Below are 26012 nucleotides of genomic sequence, written 5' to 3' on the forward strand. Positions count from 1 at the left end.
AGCACCGTCTGAAATGTAAGGATGACAACGTTGTCAGAGCAGTGTGATGCAGATTTCTAAAATCCTGTCAGTTGTAGTTAGGGTGCAGACTCAATTTAGAATGAACTAGATCAAAAACATGTGTGCCATCTGAGTTGCGCCACTCACATGTTGGGAGGCAGTGTGACTGAGCAAATAGAGCACTAGACCAGGACGTAGGCCAGGATTCTGTTGCCAGCTCTGCCATTGGCCTGCTGGATGACCTTGGGTAAGTCATTTCACCTCTCTGTGCCTCAGTTTCTTCACTTGTAGACTAGAGATAATTATATGTAATTTCTTCATAAAACACTTTCATATCTACTGATGAAAAGCACTACATAAGAAGTAGATGTTCCTTAATTATTATTAAACCTGCAATAAGACTTCTGAAAAAGCAAAGGCAAAATTGGGGTGTTCCAATGTATTGGTACGTTTAAATCCAGAGAGTATTCTGGCTCTGTATAAAATCACTATATTAGGTGATCTTCCCATAAAAGCTACCTCCAGAAACTTAGAAAGATCCTGCTTTTTTTGAGAGAAAGCAATAGACCAGGGGTGGGCAAACGACGGCCCATGGGCCGCATCCAGCCCACCAGCCATTTTAATCCAGCCCTTGAGCTCCTGCTGGGGAGCGGGTTCTAGGGGATGCCCCCCCCCCTCCAGCACTCCAGCCAGAGAGAGGGTCGGAGGCTGCTCCGCAGGGCTCCCAGAAGCAGTGGCATGTCCCCCCTGGCTCCTACATGTAGGGGCAGCCAGGGGGCTCTGCTCCACACGCAGGCCCTGCCCCAAGCGCTGCTCCCGCAGCTCCCATTGGCTGGGAACCATGGTCAATAGGAGCTGCAAGGTCGGCACCTGCAGACAGGGCAGCACGCAGAACAGCCACTTGGCCACACCTCCACATAGGACCTGAAGGGGAGACATGAAATGAAAAACAGATTAAACCACTGCATGAAACATGTGTAAATTGTAAGTTCATCCATTACTAATGACCTGATGATGCTAAAGCTTGCATACTCTCTTTTTTAAAAATGATTTTGGTTTAGGAATATATTCACTCAAAGTGGAAAAATACATTTCATGAGTATATACCATAGTACGTCACGTTTAGTTTAATTGTAATAGTTGCATCAGTTCTCATGTGCAGAGAGTACTGATATAAATGTTATATTCTGCCTGCATTAAAACTGTCAGAGATACTAATCAGCAAACAACGTTTCTGTATATTTGCCAGTTTTTAAAAGTTGACTTTTGACATGTTTTTCATAGCAGGTGAATATCTACAGAAATGCTAACTAACAGCTACTTCTTTCAACCTTGAGAGATACCGTAGCTATCAACCAAACAAAAAGTACACTGAATTTAATAGTTCTAGTTCTTTGATAGGTAATTAATAAAGTGTTTACTTTAAATGCATAATACTGAATGTTTTACATAGTACACCTCTACCTCGATATAACGCTGTCCCTGGGAGCCAAAAAAATCTTACAGCATTATAGGTGAAACCGTGTTATATTGAACTTGCTTTGATCCACCGGAGTGCGCGGCTCCGGCCCCCCCCCGGAACACTGCTTTACCGCGCTATATCCAAATTTGTGTTATATCGGGTGGCGTTATATCGAGGTAGTGGTGTATATATGAAACTGACAGTTACTGCAGAGTTACACTGAAGAAACATCAGCCAGATCTGGCCCATGGACAAGCAATGGTTCTGCTGAAAAAGTAAAACGTGATTGGCCATGCAGGGATTTGTGATTATTCAGTACATCTCCATACGTGGGAGGACATTTTCCCAAAAAGTACCTATATTTATTACAACTTCTTTAAATTAAATACAATTCAAAGAGCAAATCATCATAAGTACACTGCACTTCTCAAGCGGCTAAAGTCATTTTGGCTTTGCCATTACAATACACCTAGGAAATGCAGATATTCAGATTTAATTGCACACTTAGTTTATATGATTGTTTAAGTGATATGCATATCACTGCACTACCATGTGTTGAATCACACAAGCAGACTAACCACAAGCAAGCATATTATGTCATTCAAATGGTTTTGATCCTTTAAGAATTATTTGTAATTCAACAGATAACTTGAATATGCAAGAATATTACTATTGTTTTTATAGTTCAGTATATATAAAAACTTTTGACCAAATAATGTTATGACTAATTGAGTCATTTTATAAAAATGTTAAATGAGACTTCCTTCATTGCATCAAGATAACTGCAAATAAAGCACTTAGTATATTTAAATGACAACTAGTGTGATGAATTTGGTCCCTGGATTCTTCTATTCACATTTCTGGGACTCACTTTCTGTGTGGCCTTCAACAACTCAGTAAAGCCCACATTTTCAGCAGTGGTCACTAATTTTGTGTGCCTCTATTTTAGGAGGTAGTTGAGAAATGCCCAGCCATACTGTCCTGGGAAATAAAATGTAAAACCAGAGAAGTTTCCATTGCTGGTAGTTATTCATTAAAAGTAACAAAACCAAAAGAGTGTGGTATGTTGACCCCCTGTGATTGGGCTCCCTCCACTATCTCTGCCAGCTAACAGGCCTCTCCTGCTGAAGTAGGTTGGTAGGTTTCCCAGACTCATGTGTGCATTTTATAGTGTGGAAACTCTTACAAGGGTGGGCCATGAGAGGCAGGTGCTGGAGGGACAACAGGTTGGAAACCCTGACAAAATTAGTACAAGCTCTGCCATGGGTCTGCAACTGTAAGAAGGAGGCCATTTTATTTAAGGCAGCATTTGTTGTTGCCTTCTTTGGCACTTTTAGAATGAGTGAGCTGGTGCATATAGCAGCTGCAGACATATCCCAGCATGCGTTAAATGTAACAGCTGTACAATGATCTGCAGGAGCAGCGTCATTGCACTTAAGATACTGGAAAACAGACCAGAAGGGAAAGGTTGGTGTTGAAGGGGTATCCAGGTAGATGCTTGTGCCCTGTAAAGGCAATAAGAGCCTTGCTAAAAATCCAGAGCCTCCAGGCAGGACTGCTGCCCATACATGGTGATGGCAGCTGCCTGACAAAATACCAGTTCATCAGAATATTGAGAAAAACCTTGAGCTATGTGGTCTTGACCTTAAAACATTTGCTACTCATTCTTTCAGGATCACGACGGTGACCTCAGTGACTCCAGGGGTGTTTGGCCTATAGCCGGTGCACCAAAGAAAAGATTGCAGGGAACATAAAAAAATGTAACTAACCAATGTGCTTGTTTGGTTTCAGGAGCTATATGGGGCATATGCAATATCTGGATTTGCAGGCACTCTAAAGGACACTGAGTCCTCAAGAGGGCAGCCAGGACAGCAGCTGGATCTCAGTTGGGCATCAGGGATGAACCGGTTTGAATCCAGTGGTTCGGCAGGAGAGGCATGCACTGCGAGCAGCTCATGCCACTTCTGCACTCATTGACATGCAATGCACACCCACCTCATGTCCTGGTTATTTACCTCGGGGAGAATGAGCTCAGGGGCTGTACAGGAGTTAACTTAAGAGTTAACTTAATGTAAACTTTATTAGATAATCATGGCCGGAGAGGAGGCTAGGATGGTCAGAAAGGCTCACAAAGCAGGTCTGGTGGGGAGCTACAGATCCAGCCTGTATTGTCAAGGGTAGAAAGAAAGTGAATAGAGAGATCACCAAGATATTCCTGGGCATAGGGGATTCAGTGATACAGCATAGGGACACCCATTACAATCAGCTGGAAGTTTTCAGACATGATGGCGTATATTTGTCAGATGAAGGGGCTGACATATGGCTACTAGCTGTGAGGGAATGGATTGGATAGGAATTGTGTGATACCAGGCAATGTGGTTGGTTGGGATGAAGCGACCAAGCTAGTTGCTGGCACCCCCTGTAGATGGTTTCCAGTGTGGTTAAGAGAATAAAATGAACAGTTCCCAGACACAAAAGACTTGGGATTTTGGTCATGGGCCTTAGACTCATATGATAGGGTGAGACTTTGTGGACTCTGCAGGCCTAGGTCAGACTTTGTGGCCCTCGCAGGCTGAGGTTCCCATTCTGCTGCACCTTCTGTGCCCCTTGTGGGGGGGGGGAGGAAGAGAGAGAGGAAGGGTGATGAGAGTGGTCATCAAACAAAAAAGAAGAAACAAAAAGGAGCTAGGTTTACCTGAGCCTGCTTGAAAGGCTGAAGCTTACTTCCAATGTACTAGCCCTCATCTATCCTTGTCCCAATCCATACCAAATATTGGGTAAGATATTTGACAGCCTTGGCTGAGTCAAGCGGGGAAAAAAAATAGAAAGACTGGGATCATCAGCGTACTGAAAATACAATATTCCATGCCTCCTTACTAGCTCTCCTAATAGCTCCATACACACATTCAACAAGAAGGACAAGTGGACCACTGCAGAGGCCATCTAAGACAACCTTGGGACAGAAAAGCAAACTTCCTTAAACTACTCTCTGGGACCTTCTGAAGGGCAATCAGTCTACTCCTACTAGGGTTTTCAGCTAAGTCAACAACAAATCAATGGAACTAAAAGCAGCTAATAGATCAGATAGTATCAGCATGGACACCTGATTTTTATCCATTGTCTATTGACAAGAGGAGATCAGTAGATAGGATGAATAGTCTGGTGGAATGGGAATCAAGAGACTTTGGTTTGATTTCTGGCTCAGCCACAGACTTCCTATGTGTCTTGGGCAAATTACTTAATCTATTCTGTGCCTAAATTTCTCATCTAGAAAATGAGGGTAATAACTACTTACCTCACATGGTATTGTGAGATTAAAGTCCATTAGTGACTATGAGGTGTTCTCTGTAATGAGTCATGTAACCAACTAAATAGATAGATCATTTGCCAGATGTTGGTTTTATACCACACACACACACACGACAGTACCCAACTTGACAATGATCAAGGAGATCTGAAACTTCTAAGTACCGTGCATGATTTTTTGCCATAGTCTTCTTTATCTGATATACAAATGGAAAATTAGATATTGCATAATAGTTAGTCAGATTATCAGTGTCAAGTGTTGATTTCTTAAGCAACAGCTGCATGCATAACAGCTTTCTTAAGAGCCACTGGCATCCTATGTCTTACCTAATAGCAGCACTGAAGCTCCACAAGCAACTGACCCAATTTTTCCCCACTGGCTATGACTGTGTAGTTTCCCTAACAGCCTGGCAATTCCTCCACTTTATTACCTGAAAAAAGTAGGTCTGCATTAGATATTTTCCCTGCGTCCCTTGTGGTGACAACTGATACAAAGAAATCATGCATAGTCTTTAATGTTCTTAGCCATCTTATATCCCAGGTAGTCTGGTGGACTCATTCATTCTCTTGTTGCTCTCCTGTTTCTGATGTACTCAAATGATTCTTTGAACGTCAATAGCTACTTGTTCTTCAAATTCCCATCTTGGATGTTACCTGCCCCTTTCTATAGCCAGATGGTCAGGATTTTGATTCTCTATTTTGTTTCTTGAACCTTAACCATACTGTGTTTTTTTTATTTATATTTTCCTTGCCTTCCTACTTCATTTTTGTTTAGGGGCATGCATGCCTTCCAAGATTCAATTACAGTATGCTTAACTAGACTTCATGCTGTGTCTGAAATTTTTAATTTTCTCACTTTTGAGTTTGGAGTCTTTTTGACTAGTTTCTTCATTTAAAAAAATCATTTCTGAAGTTTAGCACTACTTTTGGAATGATTCCCTCAGCAAGGATGTTGAAATTAATTACACTATTAATTACTGGTTCAATTTTAGCTAATTCTTGAAGCATTCGTGTGAGTTACTTAAAACTAAGCTGAGAATAGCTCCTCTACTTCTGTTCTCTAGAATTGCCTGTTCCACAAAGCAATAATTAGAAGGTGTAAAGAAATTGCTTCTCTATGCATTGTCCTCCTTTGATACTTGACCAGTTTACATGTATATAGCTGACATCACCCTTTATTATTTAATCAATGCTTTATAAGAGCATATTGCTCCATATCATAAGACTGATTTTTTTTTCATTTTTACCCACAAATATCTCAAAGGATTGCAGAACAGAAGAGCTAAACAACAAACAACTGTTTGACATTTTTCTATGTTCCAAGAAAATAAAATCTTAGCAAAGTGATTTAGTGTATATTATTAACACTTTTGCATTAACTCTGCAATAACAGGTTGAAATATAGAAAATACTTCTTATTAACAGGAAATAGATTCAGCAATATCTTAACTAAGCAAGTGGCCAAGTTATAGTATTTACGGGGGTTTGAGACGCAAGTGAAATGCTATTACTATACAGAAAACAAATCAAACTAACATCAAAGTAGAGATGCACAAAAGAAAAGTACTGAGAGATCTACAATTCAAATGACTGTAAAACATTATTACTGACTACAAGTAAAAATGGTAACGTTATATATCTCAAATATAGATTTAAAATTTAATTTCATAAGATGGTAATTTTATGTTATTGGTTATTGCAAATAAAAATATATGGAGTATTTAATAATAGTTAAACTATTTAATTAATAATAAAAGTTAGATACATTTAATAAGTAAGACCTCCTCCTTCAAATCCTGTCTCAAAATCTGCCACAATAACTATCAGAAATTAGCTAATTTATGATGCCAGGGTGAAGGAGCAGATAGGGACAGCTGATACATACTTGATTTATAATAATATTTTGTTAAAAATTAATGAAAAAATTAAAATACACATAGTTTGTATATATAAAAATGTATTTGATTGTATCCCTCTCCTTTCACATTTCGATATCACTTATTTTCAAATAGGGCCCAATCATGCAAATACATATGCATATGAGTAACTTTATTCATGTGAGTATTCCCACTGAACTTAATGGGACTACTCACATGCTTAAAGTTAAAAGCAGTGTTGTTAGTGCCATGTTGGTCTTAGGATATTAGAGACAAGATAGGTGAGATAATATCTTTTATTGGACCAACTTCTGTTGGTGACAGAGACAAGCTTTCAAGATTACACAGAGCTCTTCTTCAGATCTGGGGTCAGATCTACACTACAGAATTACGTCACAGAATCACAGAAGTGTAGAACTGGAAGGGAACTCAAGAGGTCTTCTAGTCCAGCCCCCTGCATGGCGACCTAAATTACATCAGCATACAGCCAGCGCAGTAATTAAATTGCTTTTGCGTGTCCATACTACGCCCCTTGTGTCGGTGGCGCTTGCATCGATAGAGAAAACAGTGCACTCTGGGTAGTTCTCCTACTGAGCAACTCGCCATCATCTAGCATAGGGTGTTTTGGAAAGTTTTTGCAGTGCCTCATGGGGCCAAACAAGCCGTGCAGGGATGACTGGGAATATGATTTCAACGTCCCATAATGCAGTGTTCTCCATCCAGGGGCGGCTCAAGCTTTTTTGCCGCCCTAAGCATGGCAGTCAGGCTGCCTTCAGCGGCTTGTCTGAGGGAGGTCCCCGGTCCCACGGATTTGGCAGCTCGCCTGGGGGAGGTCTGCCGGTCCCGCGGATTCGGCGTACCCGCCGCCGAATTGCCACCGAATCCGCGGGACCGGCAGACCTCCCTCAGGCAAGCCGCCAAAGGCAACCTGACTGCCACCCTCGCAGGGACCAGCAGGGCACCCCAGGCATGCGCTTGGAGCACTGGTGCCTGGAGCCACTGCTGTCTCCATCCCATAATTTCATCTGCATCCCAAAATGTTTCGTGCCTCTTTTAAAAAATCCCCACAAACCCATGCATTCCTCTTTGGTGTCTACCATCTGTGTCAGAAGCATGAATCCTGCACAGCTGTGCACTACAGTGATGAGCGTTGCAAGCTTCAGCGCCTGATCCTGCCATATTTGCAGAGCTGCCAGAGGAGCTGCGGGGAACTTGGTGATTCCTTGGAAGTGGGATTGCTGTGAGCCATAGAAAGAAACAATTCAAAGTTGTTGGCAGCATTTACAGAGCAGCTGCAGATGGCGGAGCACCAGTTCTGTGCCCAAGAAACAAGCATTGACTTGACTGGTGGAATTGCATCATAAAGAGGGGTTCAGGAAAGATTTCCTTCAGGTCGTAGTTCCCATCAAGCATGGGTTGTAATTGTTGAATAATATCCTATCTGGGTTCCACTGTTGAGTGGTAGGTAACAAATAAGGGTGTGTTGTCAGAGGGGGGTTTATTTCTGTACTGAAGCAAGTTCTTGCGGGATATATGGGTAGTCTGTTCATGATGGCCTTATGACTGGAGGGGTGTTAATGGGTCACTTCACCTTGAATAGTCTCTTGAAATGTGTTAACTACTTATGCTAGACAATCTGTTCCACTTTGTATTTAGCAAAAAAAAAAAAAAAAAAGCTGTGACACGGAGTATGTTTCCCAGACCTGAAAAGCTCTTTGTAAGCTCAAAAGCTTGTCTCTCTCACCAACAGAAATTGGTTTAATAAAAGATTAGCCACCTTGTCATGCTTAAAGTTAGGCATTTTCATAAACGGTTGCAGGATCAGTGCCCTCAACTGTAAGAGCGGAGTAGGCATCTTTTTATGTGTTTGTACAGCAACAAGAACAATAAAGCTTGAATTCTGATGGAGGTCTCTAGACTCAACTGTGATATAAATAATAAAATTACATTTAAGAAAAAGTGTGGTAAAAGAATGTTTAGGTTGCAAAGTCAAGCACTCCAAAGTTAGGAAATACCAGGATTAAGGCTGCCTGTGCAGAGTGGGGTGCAAATAAGGGAAGGGCAGGAGCTCTGAGAGTGATGAAGTATTGAAAGAGGGACAGGAGCTGGAGGGAAGGAGGACAGAAGCAGAGGGAGACAAGAGACATAGGCCTGGTCCACACTGGGGGGCAGTGTCGAGGTAAGATACACAACTTCAGCTACGGGAATACCGTAGCTGAAGTCGAAGTATCTTATCCCGACTTACCTCCCGTCCTCACCGCTCGGGATCGACGTCCGCAGCTCCCACGTTGACTCCGCTACCGCCACTCGCTCCGGTGGAGTTCCGGAGTCGATGGGAGCGCGTTCGGGGATCGATATATCGCATCTAGATGAGACGTGATATATCGATCCCCGCAAAATCGATCGCTACCCGCCGATTCGGCGGGTAGTCTGGACGTACCCATAGTGTAGTGCAACACCACACACCAGTATAGGACAGGAAATAAAGAATATTATATATACACAATTGAAACTGCAATAAAGTGATCAATAAAATACACACATTCAGTGAATAACATGTTTATTGTTGGAAGCTGGACCAAAAGGTTCAACAGTAATTTTTTTTCTCCAGCCATGGGAGTACCTGCCGTCCCTCCTTTTACTATGATTAAAAGGACAGTGGCCCAAATTTAACATCAGCAGGCCACAATATTAATAACCCCAAAATGACGAACAAATACATATTAGAAGTAGCAATACTGATTCAGATACAAGTGTCCCAGACAGAAGACTCTTAAAAGATTGAGAGGATAACCGGCATACTTTGATCATGCTAGTTACTCTCTCCCAGGCCTTTGGAAAGAGCTGCACGTCTTCTGAGGAAAATACAGCTCCTGAAAGAAAGAGGGCAACCTGGGAAGAATGGGGTAACTAGTGAAACTGTAGCCTGAATTCCATTTCTGCAAAGTTAAATTCATTCACTGAATTTTTATTTTCTGTTTACCCGACAAGTAGGATGATCATTCAAGTATTTCTGCATGCCACATGCCAATAGAAGGTAGGTTAGTGGTTCAAAACCCTATCTGTATGTGGTTTAATTAAAGGGATTTAGTGGTCTCATCCACCTATCCCTAAATATTCCCTAGATATGTTAGTAAGGTTGTCTCTTTGTATAAAATTGGAGCGATAACTTGAACCTCAGTCTGAAAGGATGTTCAACCAAGTAGGGCATCTTCTTATATCCAGTGTCCTTTAAAAAGATATCAGACATCAAAGTGAGCTTAGCAGAAAAGCAGGAAGTCAAACTGAGCAGCTCTGAAAGAAAACTAACTAGTCCTAATAACTTTCATTTTGCAGTAGACTCTATATGTGAAGATTAACTAAATTACCTCTAATTTTGGGTCCCCATCTTGAGACTCGTAGGTCTCATGGCCGGCACCCAAATATGGAAGCATGCAATATTTGTGGATACTTTATAAAAACTGGCACTAAGAACTTGCAGAGGGAAACTGACTAGGACTCAGTAGGTGAAGCTCAGAGCCAACTGCAAGCAGAAATTAGTCCTAGAGAAACTACTGCAGCTTGATGCAAAAGGAAAGTGAATAACCCTAGTCAAATACTTCTGCAAAGCTCTTTACAAAGGGAGTGGCAAAAAGAAAGGATAAGCACTAACAAAAAAAGTAATGGGGGAGCCACATATAAAAGGGAAATTAGCACAAAGGAGATTAAAGAGAAAACAGCTGAAAGAGAAAGTAAATGTTAATAGAGAACAGAAATGAAAGAGAAAGAAAGATGAAAAAGGGAGAGAAACAGAGGGAAAAGATGGGGGGAGAGAGAGATGAAGAGAAGGATTTGCTACATAAGAGGAAAAGTGCCACCACTTTTTCCCCCACTATTTCAGCTGCTAATTTACAATTGGGAGAAACAATCAGAGGTATTGATATGAGAGCAAATAAAAGGGAGAATTTCAAGTCAATTTTATGTTTGAGACAAAAAAAATATAGGAAAGTCAGAGGGTCGCATGTGATATTTCAAGTAAACTTACAAATGTAAACAGTTGCATGTGATGTTAAAAAATTATTTTTCTTCTGTGTTGTTGTATAAAAGGAAAACTGCAGATAACAACATACTTCCCACATCCTTTAAGTGTGGCTCCACTATGAAAATAGACTAGAAAAAAGGTCATAATGTAGTTCAGTATTTGTCGTCTTTCAATAATTTCCACAACAAATGTGCTCAATTTGCAAGTTAAAAGATGCATTGTTGGTTTCTTTTCTATCAGGCCTGCAAACTCCATTTAGGTTATGAGAGTTGAGCTGAATTTCTTCCCTCTCATGGATCATCACCAATACTATAATAAAGATGCTGCAGGACAAATTATGACTACAATTTCACCTTTTCAACCCCACTGTCTTCAAATTATGTTTTTGATGACACCATTCAACTTTACAGCCTTCACTTAGGATTGCACAGGTCTAACTGAATGAAATGTATTAACAATTTTGTTGATGAAATACAAGAATAGAATCTACCTTCTTCTCCCAGAGCTCTGTGTTGGTCTGCAGGACTAACAAAAGTTCAAAGCAATAAAATCTAAATGTTGCTGCTAAAATCAGTACATTAGTCTGAAAATACACAAGAAACAGATCTATTGAGATGCCATTTTTACAATCATTTTTCAGAGTACAGACACACTTTAATCAACATAAGAACATAGGAATTGCTACACAGAATCAGACCAGATGTCCACCTAGTCCAGAATTTTATCTTTGACAGAGGCCAATACCAGAGGCTTCAGAGGAAGATGAATAAACCTCAGTAAGCAGATGTGTGATAATCTGCCCCTCACAGTAGGTCTCAATCTGATCTGTAATAGGTAAAGATTGGTTTAAGACTTGAACAATGATGTTTAATATCTGTTAGAAGTTTTTTGTTAATTAATTATAACTGGATATTCTTGATATTCATATAAATATCCAATCCTCTTTTGAATCACGTTAAGTTCTTGGCCTCCTCAACTTTATGTGGCAATGAGTTCCACAGTTTAATTACTTGTGTGAAAAAGTATTTCTTTTTATCTATTTTGAATTTCCCAGATTTAATTTTATTGAACATCCATTTGTGTTACGAGACAGGGAGAACAGAAGTTCTCCAACTACCTTCTTTACACCCCTAATTATTTCATGTACTTTTATCAATTCTTATTTGTCTCCTTGCTAAAATAAACAATCCCAGTCTTTTCAGTCTCTCTTCATATGAGAACTTTTCCTTGGCCTTGTTCATTCTTTTCACTTTTCTCTGAATCCCTGTTAGTTCTCCAATATCCATTTTTGAGATGGGATGACCTGACTGCACACACTATTCTAGATGAAGCTGAACACTGATATATATAAATGCATTGTAGTATTCTGTGTCTTATTCACCCTCCCATTCCTTAGGCAACCTACAGTTTGTTAGCTTTCTTTGATTGCAGCTGCACATTGATCAGAGGTCTCCATTGTGCTGTCTTTCTTGAGTAGGGACAGTTAATTTAGAACCCTGTAAGATGTACGAGTAATTTAAACTTCGACTTTTCCTTAAAAATCACCTAGAAAAAAAATCACAATTGTATAAGGAGGAAATAGCAATGACTTATTTGTGAAATTCTGAGAATTACTGTCAGTGGAAAGCCGCATGGAGGTCTAGACATAAAAAAGGGTAATATAAAGTAAATGAAAAGGAAAAGAGCATTCTCTAAGATTGGAAAATATTGAATATTCATAGCTATGAAATAGAACAGGGTGAAATCCTTAGCTCTTCCTAAAAATAAATTACTAGAAGGAATTGAATGGAACACCTTAATAATCTTAAGGGTAGAGGAAAGAAATGAAGGACATTTTCAAAACCTGATGTATTTGGACTTAGGCACTTTTGAAAATTTTATCCGAAGTGACGGCGCAAGTTAGGAACCTAACTCCTATTGAAATCAAAGCTGTTAGGTGCCTAACATGCTTAGGTGCTTTTTAAAATCCCAAGAGGATCTTTAGGTACCTAAATACCTTTGAAAATTTGGCCCTAAGTACAGTAAATTACTACTGAAAATTGGACATACATGATATTGAAAATTTTACCCATTGTTATCAATGTTTAACTTACTGAAAAATGTCTAAACAGGAGATACAGTATTTTTAGTACACAAGATTCTATTCCAGATTCTTCTGGTTGACATAACTTATTTGGACTTTCCAAAAAACATTGATTAAAGTCCTCCAGAAGGAGGAAACTAAGCATTTCTGTGTTAGTTTTGTCAAGATTTAGAAAAAGGATAAGAGAGAGAAAGCTAAGAATAGGAATAAATGGTCAATTTTTAACATGGCAAAAATTTTGCAGTGGGATTCCTCAAGGTCCTGTAATAGAATTGGTGGTACTTTTTACATTGCTAATGAACTAAAAAAAAAAAGAGATAAACAGTGATGTGGCAAAATCTGCAGATGACATGAAAGTATTTTGGTTAGTTATGATTAGAGAAGACTGACGGTCTTCAGGAAGACATAACAAAGCTAGGAGACTGGGCAGGGAGATGATAGGTGAAATTCAATGTCAACAAATGCAAGGTAACACATTGCAAGAATTAGTGTTTACCATGTTGCAAATTAACTTTAACTACTCAGGAAAAAGAGCTGAATGTCACTGTGCACATCTAAGTAAAAACCTCTGCTCAATGTGCAACTGTGATTAAGAAAGCAAACAAAGTCTTAGGATGTGTAAAAAATGGGATAAGAAATAATACTGAACATCATAATATAAATCGATGGGACACCCTCTTCTGAAATACTATGTTCAGTTCTAGTCACATTATTTCAAAAAAAGGAAAAAATATAGAAAGGGTTCAGAAATCTGCAACAAAAATGATTAGACACATGAAAAGATTTCTGTGTCAACAGTGAATGAAACTACTGAGACAATTTCACTTTGAGAGATTTATATGAGGGAACATGATACAGATATAAAAAATAAGAATGGTATAAAAAAGTAAACTGACTTATCCTCTCATAATAAAAGAACAAGAGGACTCCTAATGAAATTAAAAGGTAAAAAATTAAAACTAATTAAAGGAAATACTTTTGTCTGTGTGACTAAGCTGTAAAACTGCCTGACACAAGATATCATTGAGGCCAAGAGCTTATTAGGATCCAAAAAAAGGACTAGATATTTATCTAGACAAATGAGAAGATTCACATTTATATTAGTTAGGATATATTCTTAAAATAAGTATAAACTCTCATGCTTTAGGGCATAAGCCAACCACTAAATTACAGGATTTAGGAAGAAATTTGCTTTTAAAAAAGATTGTTCCATAACTGTCCACTATGGTGTTTTTGTCACTTTTCTCTGAAGCATCGGATACTGGCTACCGTAAAAGATAGTATACTGAATTAGGTGGCCCAATGTCATGATTGTCATGAATGGCAATTTGTATGTCCCTGTGATCCTTTGAAATGTGGCTTAAGAGCCCTTTGCCTCAGTTTTCATATCTGTAAAATGGGGATAAAAATAGTAACTTCACAAAAAGGCTCAATTTGTGCTTTCAGATGCTAGGAAGAAAAGCAATATGCTGTAAGGGCAAAGTAAAGCATAAATGAAGCACTACATAACACTGGCTTTCAGAGCAAAACAACATTTTACACATATTCCACTTTTCATAACAAAAGGACCAAAATCACATCCCTACCTATAGGCAGCTCTGCTAAAAATGAAGCCACTTCTAGGTGGAAATAGATAGCAGATGCACAATATGCAACACAGTGCTGTGGGATAAGGGAAATTTTGGCCAAAGGCATCAGGGAAATTTATGAGAAGTGCCATAGGATGTTTAATATCTGCAAAGAATGATATTACCCTGGTTTTATCCTCAATAAGATTAATGCCCTTACTCCCCATAAAGTGTCTTGGAGGTGTTTATTTTCACACATGGTGGAAAGGGCAGCAGTTCTGTCTCAGAACACTTGAACGCCTACACCTAGAAACAAAAGCTGTATGGGACCTTTAATGTCCATGAAGAAAGACAGGACCTCAGTTTCATCCACATTCATTCAATGAGCATAACGGTGGAATCATTAGCATCCATGCAGAGTGAACAGAATCCAGTTGTTTAGGATGTTGTCCAAAAGACCTTCACACAGAGTAACCTGTGTTACCTCAGTATAAAGTGTTCAGTATGCTGAAACTTAGCAAACTCAAGGCATTTTGGTCTTAATGGCATTGGGAAAGGGGACAACTGCTGAACAATCCCCAAACCTCCAGCATGTGATATGGTTTTAAATCCCAGTCCCATGTCCCCACTAAAAATATAATTTATTAAGAAACCAACAAATGTTGGATCAAGTAGATCATTGTCCCATGTGTGAAGGGGATGTTCCCCCCACCTTCTGTAGAAAGCACACCATTCCACCACCACCTTGTGCCCTGGTTGAAGGAGATACTTATCTCTTATCTCATTTGCCCTCTGAGTGAGGCTTTCCCCACCACTGCCTCCACAAAGGAGAAACCTCCTCCCACACATATGCACATTGATGCTGTGTGAAGGGGACTCTCCTCACTACCACCTTGTCACCTGTGAAAGGAAGATGCTCCATTTACCCTCATCACCTATGTGAAGGGGACTTTTAGTCCCGCCTCTTGAGTGAAGGGGTCTCCCCCCATTGCCCATGAAAAGGGGTTTCTCCCCCATCCCGCATTCCCCTATGTGTCAGGGTCTCCCCCCACATTCCCTGCGTGAAGGTGCTTTTCTCTCCATCCCCATGTGTGAAGGAGCCTCTCCCACAAACCCTCTGTGTAAAGGGGCCTCTCCCCCACATTCCCTGTGTAAAGGGGCCCCTCCCTCAAACCCCGTGTTAAGGGGTCTCCCCCCCTACATTCCCTGTGTGAAAGGGCCTCTCCCCCAAAACGCTTGTGCTAAGGGGCCTCTCCCCCTATATTCCCTGTGTGAAGGGGCCTCTCCCCAGAACCCCCTGTGTAAAGGGGTCTCCCCCCCTGTATTCCCTGTGCAAAGGTGATTCCCCTCTGAAGGGGGCCTCTGCCCCCCCGCCATTCCCTGGGCAAAGGGTCCCCTCTCCCGAAGTCAAGCGGGGTCTTTCCCGCACCCCGAGTGAAGGGCACCCTCCCCTAACCCCGACCTGAAGGGACGTCCCCCCTCTTCCCCCATGCAAGGGCCCCGCTCCCTTAACCCCAGGTGAGGAGTCTCTGCCTCTCTCCTTCCCCCCTGAGACTGCGGCTGGCACTGACCCGGCTCTGCCGTCTTGCTCCTCTCCGCCATGTTTGTTGTCGTCCCCCGGCCGCTCCACACGGAGTGAGACGCTGCCCGGGCGTCACCATGGCAACACACGTCACAGCCAGGGGAGTCCCTCACTCCTCCCCCCTTGCCACGGGGTCAGCAACGTCCCGGCGGGGGCAAGGGCGGGTGCTCGCGCGGACGCCCGGCCCCCTGCAGGCCCGCGGCAGAGGCGCTGCGCGGGGTGGGGGTGGGGGCTGGGCCGGTGTTGCCGAGTCTCACTGTGCAGCAGCCACAGAGCTGCAGCCGGGGGGCGGGGGGCGCTCATTGTATGTGTTTGTGTCTGCTTCCCCCGCCCCCGCACAGGTGCGCCTGACGATTACAGTGATGCAGCCCCAGGAGGGGGGGGTTCCTTTAGTGTGTTTGTATGAGCCCCCATGCGCCCCCACCAGGTGAGTCTGACAATGACAATGCTGCCGCCCCAGGGGTGGGGAAGCACGTGATGGGTGTTTGCCCTGGCACCTACCTGTACCCCGATGATTAGGGGTTTAGAGAGGGTCCCATACGAGGAAAGATTAAAGAGGCTAGGACTCTTCAGCTTGGAAAAGAGAAGACTAAGGGGGGACATGATAGAGGTATATAAAATCATGAGTGATGTTGAGAAAGTGGATAAGGAAAAGTTATTTACTTATTCCCATAATACAAGAACTAGGGGTCACCAAATGAAATTAATAGGCAGCAGGTTTAAAACAAATAAAAGGAAGTTCTTCTTCACGCAGCGCACAGTCAACTTGTGGAACTCCTTACCTGAGGAGGTTGTGAAGGCTAGGACTATAACAATGTTTAAAAGGGGACTGGATAAATTCATGGTGGCTAAGTCCATAAATGGCTATTAGCCAGAATGGGTAAGAATGGTGTCCCTAGCCTCTGTTCGTCAGAGGATGGAGATGGATGGCAGGAGAGAGATCACTTGATCATTGCCTGTTAGGTTCACTCCCTCTGGGGCACCTGGCATTGGCCACTGTCGGTAGACAGATACTGGGCTAGATGGACCTTTGGTCTGACCCGGTACGGCCTTTCTTATGTTCTTATGATGCAGCAGGTGAAAAACTGGCCATGCAGCAATTAGGGTGATGTAGCTCTAGGACAGGAGGGGATCGTGTTTGTGCCTGGGTGGGTGGCTCCCTGCTGCCTTCCCTATGCCCCTGTCTGAGCATAAGTTAATTACAGTGATACAGCCTATTGGGGAAGAGGCCAGGGCTCATTATATGTGTCCCCCACCCACACCTTCCTTCTCCCAACAGATGACAGATTACACATAATTATAATTATGCAGCCCCAGGGAAGGAAGGGCTTAGTAGTGTGTTTCCCCCACACACACCAGCAGGTGAGTCTATGTGGCAATTACAGGGAGGCAGCCTCAGGAGAAGAGGGGCTGATTATATATGTGTTTCCCCCTTGCCACTCACCATGTGATTTTCACTGTGTAGCAATTACAGTGGTGCAGCCCTAGGGAAAGAAGGGCTTATTGTGTGTGTGCACCCCCACCTTCCAGATCCCCACCTGACCTAAGAGAGCCTGACTTAGGTAGCATTCCACAGTGAGGCACTTTCTGAGCAGAGGGGAGATGCTTGTTTCATGTGTGTGCCCCAAATGTGCCCCAAACCCAGCCGGTAAGACTGATCATCTGGCAATCACAGTGATGTCCTCTCAGGACTGGAGGGCCTGTGTGCACATGTGCCTTCTCAACCCCAGCAGGTTAAACTCACCCTGTGACAATTACAATGATGAAGCCCTCACTGAGGAGGCACTTGTTATGTCTGTGTTCCCCATATGGTACAGCAACTGGAGAGTGACCATGTGTGTCTCAGTCATGCAAGCCTGAGAGGGGAGGCTCATTTGTGGATTCCCACCATGGACATGCACACATATACACACACACACACACACAAATACCCCTCAAGACCTTACAGGTGAGACTAACCATATGGCAGTTAATATATTGCAAGCACGGGAGGTAGAACTTGTGAGAGTGTGGCTGTCCCTGCCTCCTCAGATTTAGTAAGTGAGCCTTAAAATGCTGCAAGCCTGAAACTGTAGGTAGGCTAAAGGATATCTTCCTGCAAGTGCTTTTATGAACATTGTTTTGACTTCTCACTAACTCTCTTATGGATTCCTTCCAATCTGGTGTGTACTCTCTGTGGTCCAATGAAACCATCCTCATCAATGACCGCTTGATTTTTAATACTGTCAGCCACTCCCTCCTCCTTCATGCCATCCTTCCCCTTGGGTTTTGTGACCCTGCCCTCTCTTGGTTCTCTTTATATTGCTCCAGTTACTGTTTCAGCATGTGTTTTGGTGGTTTCTCCTCCAGCACCCTCCTTTTCTCTCTGTGACTCTTAGGTTTCTCTGTCTATTGTCCCATGCTCTTCTTCCTGAACACCTCACCATTAGATGACTTCCTTCTCCCACAAATTCAGCTATATCCCTATGCCAATGATTCTCATGTCTAATTTTCTGCACCAGACTTGGCTTCCTCTACCCAATCTATATGTCAAATTGTATCTGACATACTTTCTTGTATGACCAACCAGCAACTCAAGTTGCACATGGACAAACACAGTCTTTTTTTTTCTAAAATTTCTCCATTCTCCTGGCCCCTCCGATTTGCAACCTTGAGGTTCTCTCTGATTTCATCTCTTTTTCTCCCTATTCATCCAGGTTGTTACCAGGTCGTTTCATGTCTTGCTGTATGATACTCCAAAAATCTCACCCTTTTTCTCCCAACAGTTAAAACACTTATCCACATCCTGGTCATCTCCTGCATGGACTACTGCAACCTCATCCTGTCTGGACTCCCTGATATGCACAAATAGTCCTCCTCTGTCTGTCCTAAAGCTGCGCAAAGATTATCTTCCTCACTTGTGGCTCTGATCACATCACTCACTTCTTCATTTGGTCTCTCTTTACCTACTACTTCAAATTCTCATTTTTGTCATCTATTCAAGGACCTGTATAACTCTGGCTGAGTCTACATCTCTGATCTCATTTTTATCATGTTCCCTAGCTCTCTTTGCTCCATCAACTATGCCAGCATCAGTGCCTCTTTGTCCATCATGCATTCTTATCTTCAAGACTTTCTTGGTCCTCCCTACTCCTTCAGGCCTCCTTCCTCATGTTATTCAAATTATTCTTAGACTCACTTCTCACATGAGGGTTACAAACAGCACTCTGTATCAGTCATCTGCCTTCTGCAACCCCGTGTAATATAGGGTCCCACATTTCAAGTTACTCCATACCCACACAGTGCACCACTGAAGTCAGCAGCCCTCTCTGCATGGTAGGGAAAAGTATTTTTTTTCCAATCTAGATAGCTCAACTGAGTTAACACAAATATAAAGCCCTCTTATCACCTGTGTAGACATAGTTTAACATCTTTTAAACAAAGCCATATGCGTGGGTCCTGTTGTAGCAAAGAATACCACCTGGTCCTACAACACAATTGAAAAGGTATTAAACTAGGGTTGCCAATTTCCTAATGTCTGCAAACCAGACCCTACCCCCGCCCTGCCTCTTTTCCCCAACATCCGCCCCCACTTGCTCCTCTCCGCCCTCAGTTCAAGCATGAGCAGCCCCAAGGGACTTGCAAACCCCAGCTCCAGTAGGCCACCTGGAAGTGCAAGTCAGAAGAGCACTGCACTCATAATTGTCTTCAATTTTGTGAAAATGGCACTTTTAAAGCACTAAGTAGATATATTACTGGTCAGACTTTATTGTGTTTGCATATAACAAACGTGATCGAATCATGATCACTTATACCTAAGATACCACTAATTTTTAGGTCCATGATCAATTCCTCTTTATCTGTCAAGACCAGGTCTAATATAGAATTCCCCATGTTGGATGCAACACTTTTTGAGGTAGAAAATTGTCATCTATAATATTTAGAAATTCCAAGGATGTTTTAGTACTGGTAGCAGGAGACCCTCCTTGTATTTTAAACATTACATTTTCCATTTTTGTCCATCTCATAAGGCCACGTGGTGACAGACAAAAATGTCAGAAGATTGAAGAGACTAAAAAGCTGAGAGGGGAAGGGATTTTTCATCAGACTGCTTAAAATGCTTTGGGTTTTGTTTTTATTAATACCTGTGTAACTCAAATGACTAAGAACATTTCAGAGAGAGGGTACTTTGTGTTACAGATTCAACCACTACCCATTCACTTAAGGTGTGACTGCCCATGATACACATGATATTGAGGATCTCCAGAGATTTTCCAGCATAATCAAGAAAGATCAGATTTGACATTCCTGAGGTTAAAAAAAAAGACTTTTAATACATCACAAAAGAGGCAAAAACTCAATTTTTTAAAAATCATTTGCAGCTGACCTTTAAGGTTGGATTTGAACAAGTAGCAGCTTGGTGGATCAGTTCTGCGGACCCTGGATAGGATGTGGTGAGGAAAAAGTCATAAAGATGCTTCAAAGACAAGCAGATAAATGGGGCATCAAGGATGGAGCAGAGGGGGTGGCATGCAAGGTGATAAGAGAGTAGGTTGGTAGGCGGGCATAAAGTTATGTCCTTGAAGGTGACAACAAGCAGTGTGACCTTGATGGAGAAAAGAAGGGGGAGCCAGTGGAAAAATTCAAAGAGGGGTGTAATGTAGAAAAATTAAGCAGTTGTGCCATTAAGATATACACACAATGTACCCAAGTAACCTCACAATCTTACTATTGTAACCCTCATCCTTCCTTTTTCTCTTTCACTACTATTTAATACTCTCTTTGGTTTTATAATGTTTAAAACTAGATTGTAAGTGTCTTGTGTTGGGACAGTATTTGCTGTGTGCTCTGTAATGCATCTAGCACACTGTTAAGTGCTCTGAACAACATCACCTCATGGATTTATTCTGTTATTATTAGTCATGGGAAAAATCAAAACGTAGTAATTCTAGGAAGGTCAAGCTATGTCTGCCCTCACAATATACGTAGCTTTAGAATAAATCAAAAACTGTGCTAAGGCAACTGATACGAAATCTGAGACAGGGTGCCTGCAAAATTTGGATCAAGTTGTACCCAAACATGTAACAGGCCAACTCGTTTTATTCCTGAAAATATTTTCTAATTCCACATTAAGACCATATTCTGAAATATTTGTTCTTCATAAATATGGTCCTTTTGGGGTAAATATTGTATAATTATATAGAGTAAATATCAGCCTGAAGCTACCCAGTTGAGAAATTACAGACATAGGGGCAAATTACCCACAGCACTGGTGCAGTGTTTAAGCAACTTGTGACTACAGAGCTGAGGGGGCTGGTTTGGTCTCTGGGTCAGGCTAACTTGTGCTTCCCACTGCCATAGCCCCTATGAAACTTGAAGCAGGAAATTGACAGGGCACAGGACCACCCTCTTCACACTACCTTCCTTCTCCAGCCTGCTCCTGAGACTGGGGTTTCTGTGGGAGCAATACAAAGCTTTCACAAGATAAACCACAGTGTAGGCTTATGAAAATAGTCTCTGAATCTCATCCATACTGTACAGAAAAGGAAGAATCTCGGGGGTGAAGTCAGCACTCTGGACAGAGGAAATTTTCCCTAAAAACACTGAAGTAAACCTCTGCTTTACAAACAAGAATGTTTTATACCTTTGCAGGACATAAAGAACCTTGTTTTTTAAATTCTCAGAGAACTGCCCCTTCTGGGAAAGATGAAGGGCTGAGTCAGCTCTGGTGGGATTTGAACGTGTGGGTCAAGACAGTTTAGGAATTTCAAACATGAAATGTACGCTAACCTAGAAAAAATGTTTTATACCATTCAGGGCCAGCCTGAGTACCAGTAGATTCTGTGGCTTCAGGGAATCCCCAGTACCCAGGGCCCCTTGCTGGTAAAAGGGCCTGCAGGTAGTTACTAATTGTGCAACTTGGGGCGGGGGGGGGAGGAGGGAGAGCCATTGTTCAGATGTTTCAAGAGCCCCATATGATCTCAAACCTCTCATGGAAGCAGTGACTACTATGACCATGCTTAATAAGAAAATGAAGTAAAAATGTATCTTGTGTGCTTTTTACATTGATTTCCTTTACATTATCTTTTCAGCATCCTAGAATCTTTACACGTTGTTACTGTAAGTTTCAAGACTGTCATAGAATCATAGAATCATAGAATCTCAGGGTTGGAAGGGACCTCAGGAGGTCATCTAGTCCAACCCCCTGCTCAAAGCAGGCCCAAACCCAACTAAATCATCCCAGCCAGGGCTTTGTCAAGCCTGACCTTAAAAACCTCTAAGGAAGGAGATTCCACTACCTCCCTAGGTAACCCATTCCAGTGCTTCACCACCCTACTAGTGAAAAAGTTTTTCCTAATATCCAACCTAAACCTCCCCCTCTGCAACTTGAGACCATTACTCCTTGTTCTGTCATCTTCTACCACTGAGAACAGTCTAGATCCATCCTCTTTGGAACCCCCTTTCAGGTAGTTGAAAGCAGCTATCAAATCCCCCCTCATTCTTCTCTTCTGCAGACTAAACAATCCCAGTTCCCTCAGCCTCTCCTCATAAGTCATGTGCTCCAGCCCCCTAATCATTTTTGTTGCCCTCCGCGGGACTCTCTCCAATTTATCCACATCCTTCTTGTAGTGTGGGGCCCAAAACTGGACACAGTACTCCAAATGAGGCCTCACCAGTGCTGAGTAGAGGGGGATGATCACATCCCTTGATCTGCTGGAAATGCCCCTACTTATACAACCCAAAATGCCATTAGCCTTCTTGGCAACAAGGGCACACTGTTGACTCATATTCAGCTTTTCGTCCACCGTAACCCCTAGGTCCTTTTCTGCAGAACTGCTACCCAGCCATTCGGTCCCTAGTCTGTAGCAGTGCATGGGATTCTTCCGTCCTAAGTGCAGGACTCTGCACTTGTCCTTGTTGAACCTCATCATATTTCTTTTGGCCCAATCCTCTAATTTGTCTAGGTCCCTCTGTATCCTATCCCTACCCTCCAGCGTATCAACCACTCCTCCCAGTTTAGTGTCATCTGCAAACTTGCTAAGGGTGCAGTCCACACCATCCTCCAGATCGTTAATGAAGATATTGAACAAAACCGGCCCCAGCACCGACCCTTGGGGCACTCCACTTGATACCGGCTGCCATCTTATGTATTTGTTTTCATGCACTGTATTTTCAGATTGCATGAAGCCTAAATTTTCCTCCTACCTTCTACATTCTTTCTAGCCTTTCATCTATTGAGTAAAAGTCCTTAAAGATGCAGCTCAGTGAACATTTTAAGGTGACCAGGACCTAGTGCTGCCTTAACCATTGATTGTTGTCCTGAAAAACTGATTACTGACCCTACAACTGAAAAGGAGTTGTTCAGGGAAAAAAGCAACTCATAAGAGGCTTAAGACCTATGTATAATTTCTAATACAAACAAAATTATGTTTTTATTTGCAATTACAGTTTCTTTAAATTCCAGTGGTACCATAAAAGGTGGTGTAAATCACTGTTAGACACTCACTAAAATTATAGCAGTAGTTTACTTTAAAACAGCAATGAACTCTAAGGGTGCATCCACACTGAGCAGAAAGATGTCTTTTTACCAGGTGTTAACTAACACATGCTAAAATCCTAGTGAAGACAAAACAATTTGTAGTTTTTACAAGTTAACAGGTCGGGAAAAAAAAATACTAGAGGGGAGCGTAGGGTTTACCTTGAATTGCTAACATGTTAAAATTACAAGGGCCTATCTTCTCTAGTATTGTACCTTATTTTCATTGCCACAAGTTAGCTTGCACATGGTAAACTATCTTTTTTTCACTGAAAACAAGAAGAGTGCACATTGTTGAATGAAATAACTTTACATCAATGTAAACTACGTGTACTGAATGTGATCCAATTTTTAAAAATCACAGGGGTACTTGGTCCAAAGGTTCTTAGTCTAATATGATTAGAAAGTCATTGTATCAAGAGCAAAGTTGACATTTATTTTTTTTAAATCAGTTTGAATGTTTCACTACATGAAGTGCATTTCATGCCTCTCTTTAATATCAATATTTTGTCTAGCTAATGTCATACTTATAATTTATATTTTAAATTTAAATCATTGTGATTACCAAAGTTAGTCTCCCTTTTTCAACTGGCATTGCCGACAAATGTGTATTCAGTATGGCATACTCCTACCCCTAACTCCCCTCGTCCTGAGGGCAGAATCTGTGGTAAAAGTGACTCATCATGTATCTTATTAAAAGTTTGCATCCAATATATCTTTTTACATTCTAGAGCTTCACAACCAGCAATCATTACACAAACACTCCCCGCACCCACCCCTTCCCTTGCAATAGGTTAGTAGCTGTGGAAAATCCTTAAATTTGGCCCTTAAGGAAACTAGCATATATATTTGATTAGAAGCCATATAATGTATTAAATTTAATTACTTCCCAATACAGCTTGAAATCAAGGATAACTTTAAAATGAGGACACCCCTATAGAAGTAAAAGTACTCTCCCCTACAGATTGGATAGTAAAACAACATGGTAAAAATGTATTTACTAATTAAGCATGACTTCTAAATGAAGATATATAGTGTAAAACAGATGGACTAATGTTTTGGCTTAATCAACAAACCCACTATGATTGGCATGAGGGAATATTTCCGTTTGTAGTTTCACATCTCTTTCCTCACAGTTTTTGCATAATGTTGCACTATCACTTTTGAGATGATTAATTAGCATAGCTTGTGTGGAGGGTGCACAATGAACATCACTATACCAGACAAAGGAAGCTGACTTGTATCTAATCTATTAGAAGGGGGTCCAAAATAGGGCTTTAAAAGAGTCCCTGTAGATGGTTCCACAGAAGAAGCGCTCCAGAATCAGGACCTTAGAAGTAAAAACTCTCTTATCTAGAGAGTCACAACTGGGACTTGCCCCATAATACCAGTACTGTCTAGTATCATATCCCATTTGTGATGATCCAGCCTTTCCGTAAGTTACAATATCATACTCTGAACAACCCTTCCTGAGGGCATCAGTGGTCTCACTTGAAAATAACGTTCTATAGTGTATATTTTAGATACTTATAAATACAGTATTGGTACTACTTTAGTATTTAAGCCCCTCTCTGTTTTTCATGAGTTTGTCCTCACAGTATCTTTGTGAGGCAAAGTAGTATTAGCATCCTCCCTGTTTTACAAATGGAAAACCAGAGGTACAGAAACTCATTTAAGTAACTTGCCCAGAATCACACAGGCAGCCTGTGGTAGAGCCAGGAATTGAACCCAGAGTATCAATGTCACAGTCTAGTCCCTAACATCTGGACCATCTTTCCTTTCCATATTTACAGCCTTATAAAATAAGCACATACAGCCAACCAGTGACCTAGTAAGTGAAGGAGTGCACTTCAGTTTTACAAAGGGGGCAGGATTTAAAACAAGAACATATGCCCATTAATTAAGGCCTTCACAAAAACCATTTACTGTAATCTGGTGATTTTGTTGAGGGGAAATCTTTACTCAGGCAACATTTATTGGGGGTATAAACAATGTCCAATTCTACAAGCTAATTAAACAGCAGGTCTAAGGTAATATAGAGTTTTGCCTGCATGACTGGGATATAAGGTTTATAATCTATTCCATTATAGGACAAAAGCCACAAGAACAAATATTTTGTCTATTCAAAAAAGTCAATTATGCCATTCTTTAAGTAATAACATGTTCCTGAGGTCAAAGTGGCATTGTTTAAAACAATCTAACCACTTTTCTTTAGTGCTTGAAGCTTGACAGCCATTCAGTGTTGATTAAGCAACTGACAGCAACAGAACCAGCCAGAAAAGAGAAGATTACACCCCAGCACGCAGCACCAGACTGGAGCTCATTTCTTATTAAATTATGAGCCCATTCTTCTGAAGTTCTCGGCACCCTCACACCCATTCACTTCTGTGAGCAGAGAATCTTGAGGAATCTGAGCCTGGGAGGTCATATTTTGTTTTACCTTAAATTAGTTGACAAGATCCCTTTAAGACAAGTAAACCTGATTTAAAAGAAATATATAGATATACCGTATTTTGATGTGGTTTATGAAACTGAAGCAAATTAGAGGACAAATCAAACCTCTATGCAGAAACATCCATACAGGCATCCAGAAACCC

The 26012-nt window shown here is 41.5% G+C and overlaps 2 protein-coding genes across 16 annotated transcripts in view; one reads left to right on the plus strand and one right to left on the minus strand.

Annotated features, from left to right (window-relative positions):
• AGBL4 (AGBL carboxypeptidase 4) overlaps positions 1–16146 on the minus strand; it is a 1358157-nt gene extending 1342011 nt beyond the window's left edge. The window contains exons 1-2 of one of the 8 annotated variants that reach the window (XM_045028068.1): positions 15889–16146; positions 5096–5199 (exon numbers count right to left, since the gene is read on the minus strand). Coding sequence is in view for 4 of the 8 variants with exons in the window: in XM_045028065.1 (XP_044884000.1) it covers positions 15889–15919 (31 nt within the window). In the remaining 4 variants the exon portion in view is untranslated. Of the gene's footprint in view, positions 1–5095; positions 5200–11156; positions 11249–15888 lie in introns of those variants that run through there. The other 7 variants (XM_045028071.1, XM_045028069.1, XM_045028065.1 and 4 more) reach the window with 7 other exon arrangements.
• ELAVL4 (ELAV like RNA binding protein 4) overlaps positions 15819–26012 on the plus strand; it is a 130103-nt gene continuing 119909 nt past the window's right edge. For 4 of the 8 annotated variants that reach the window (XM_045028077.1, XM_045028085.1, XM_045028083.1 and 1 more), the window contains exons 1-2: positions 16189–16326; positions 21696–21777. The gene's annotated coding sequence lies outside the window, so the exon portion shown is untranslated. Of the gene's footprint in view, positions 15836–16188; positions 16327–21695; positions 21778–25630; positions 25839–26012 lie in introns of those variants that run through there. The other 4 variants (XM_045028081.1, XM_045028079.1, XM_045028078.1 and 1 more) reach the window with 3 other exon arrangements.

This window comes from Mauremys mutica, chromosome 8 (genome assembly GCF_020497125.1).
Source record: "Mauremys mutica isolate MM-2020 ecotype Southern chromosome 8, ASM2049712v1, whole genome shotgun sequence".
Taxonomy (NCBI): domain Eukaryota; kingdom Metazoa; phylum Chordata; order Testudines; family Geoemydidae; genus Mauremys; species Mauremys mutica.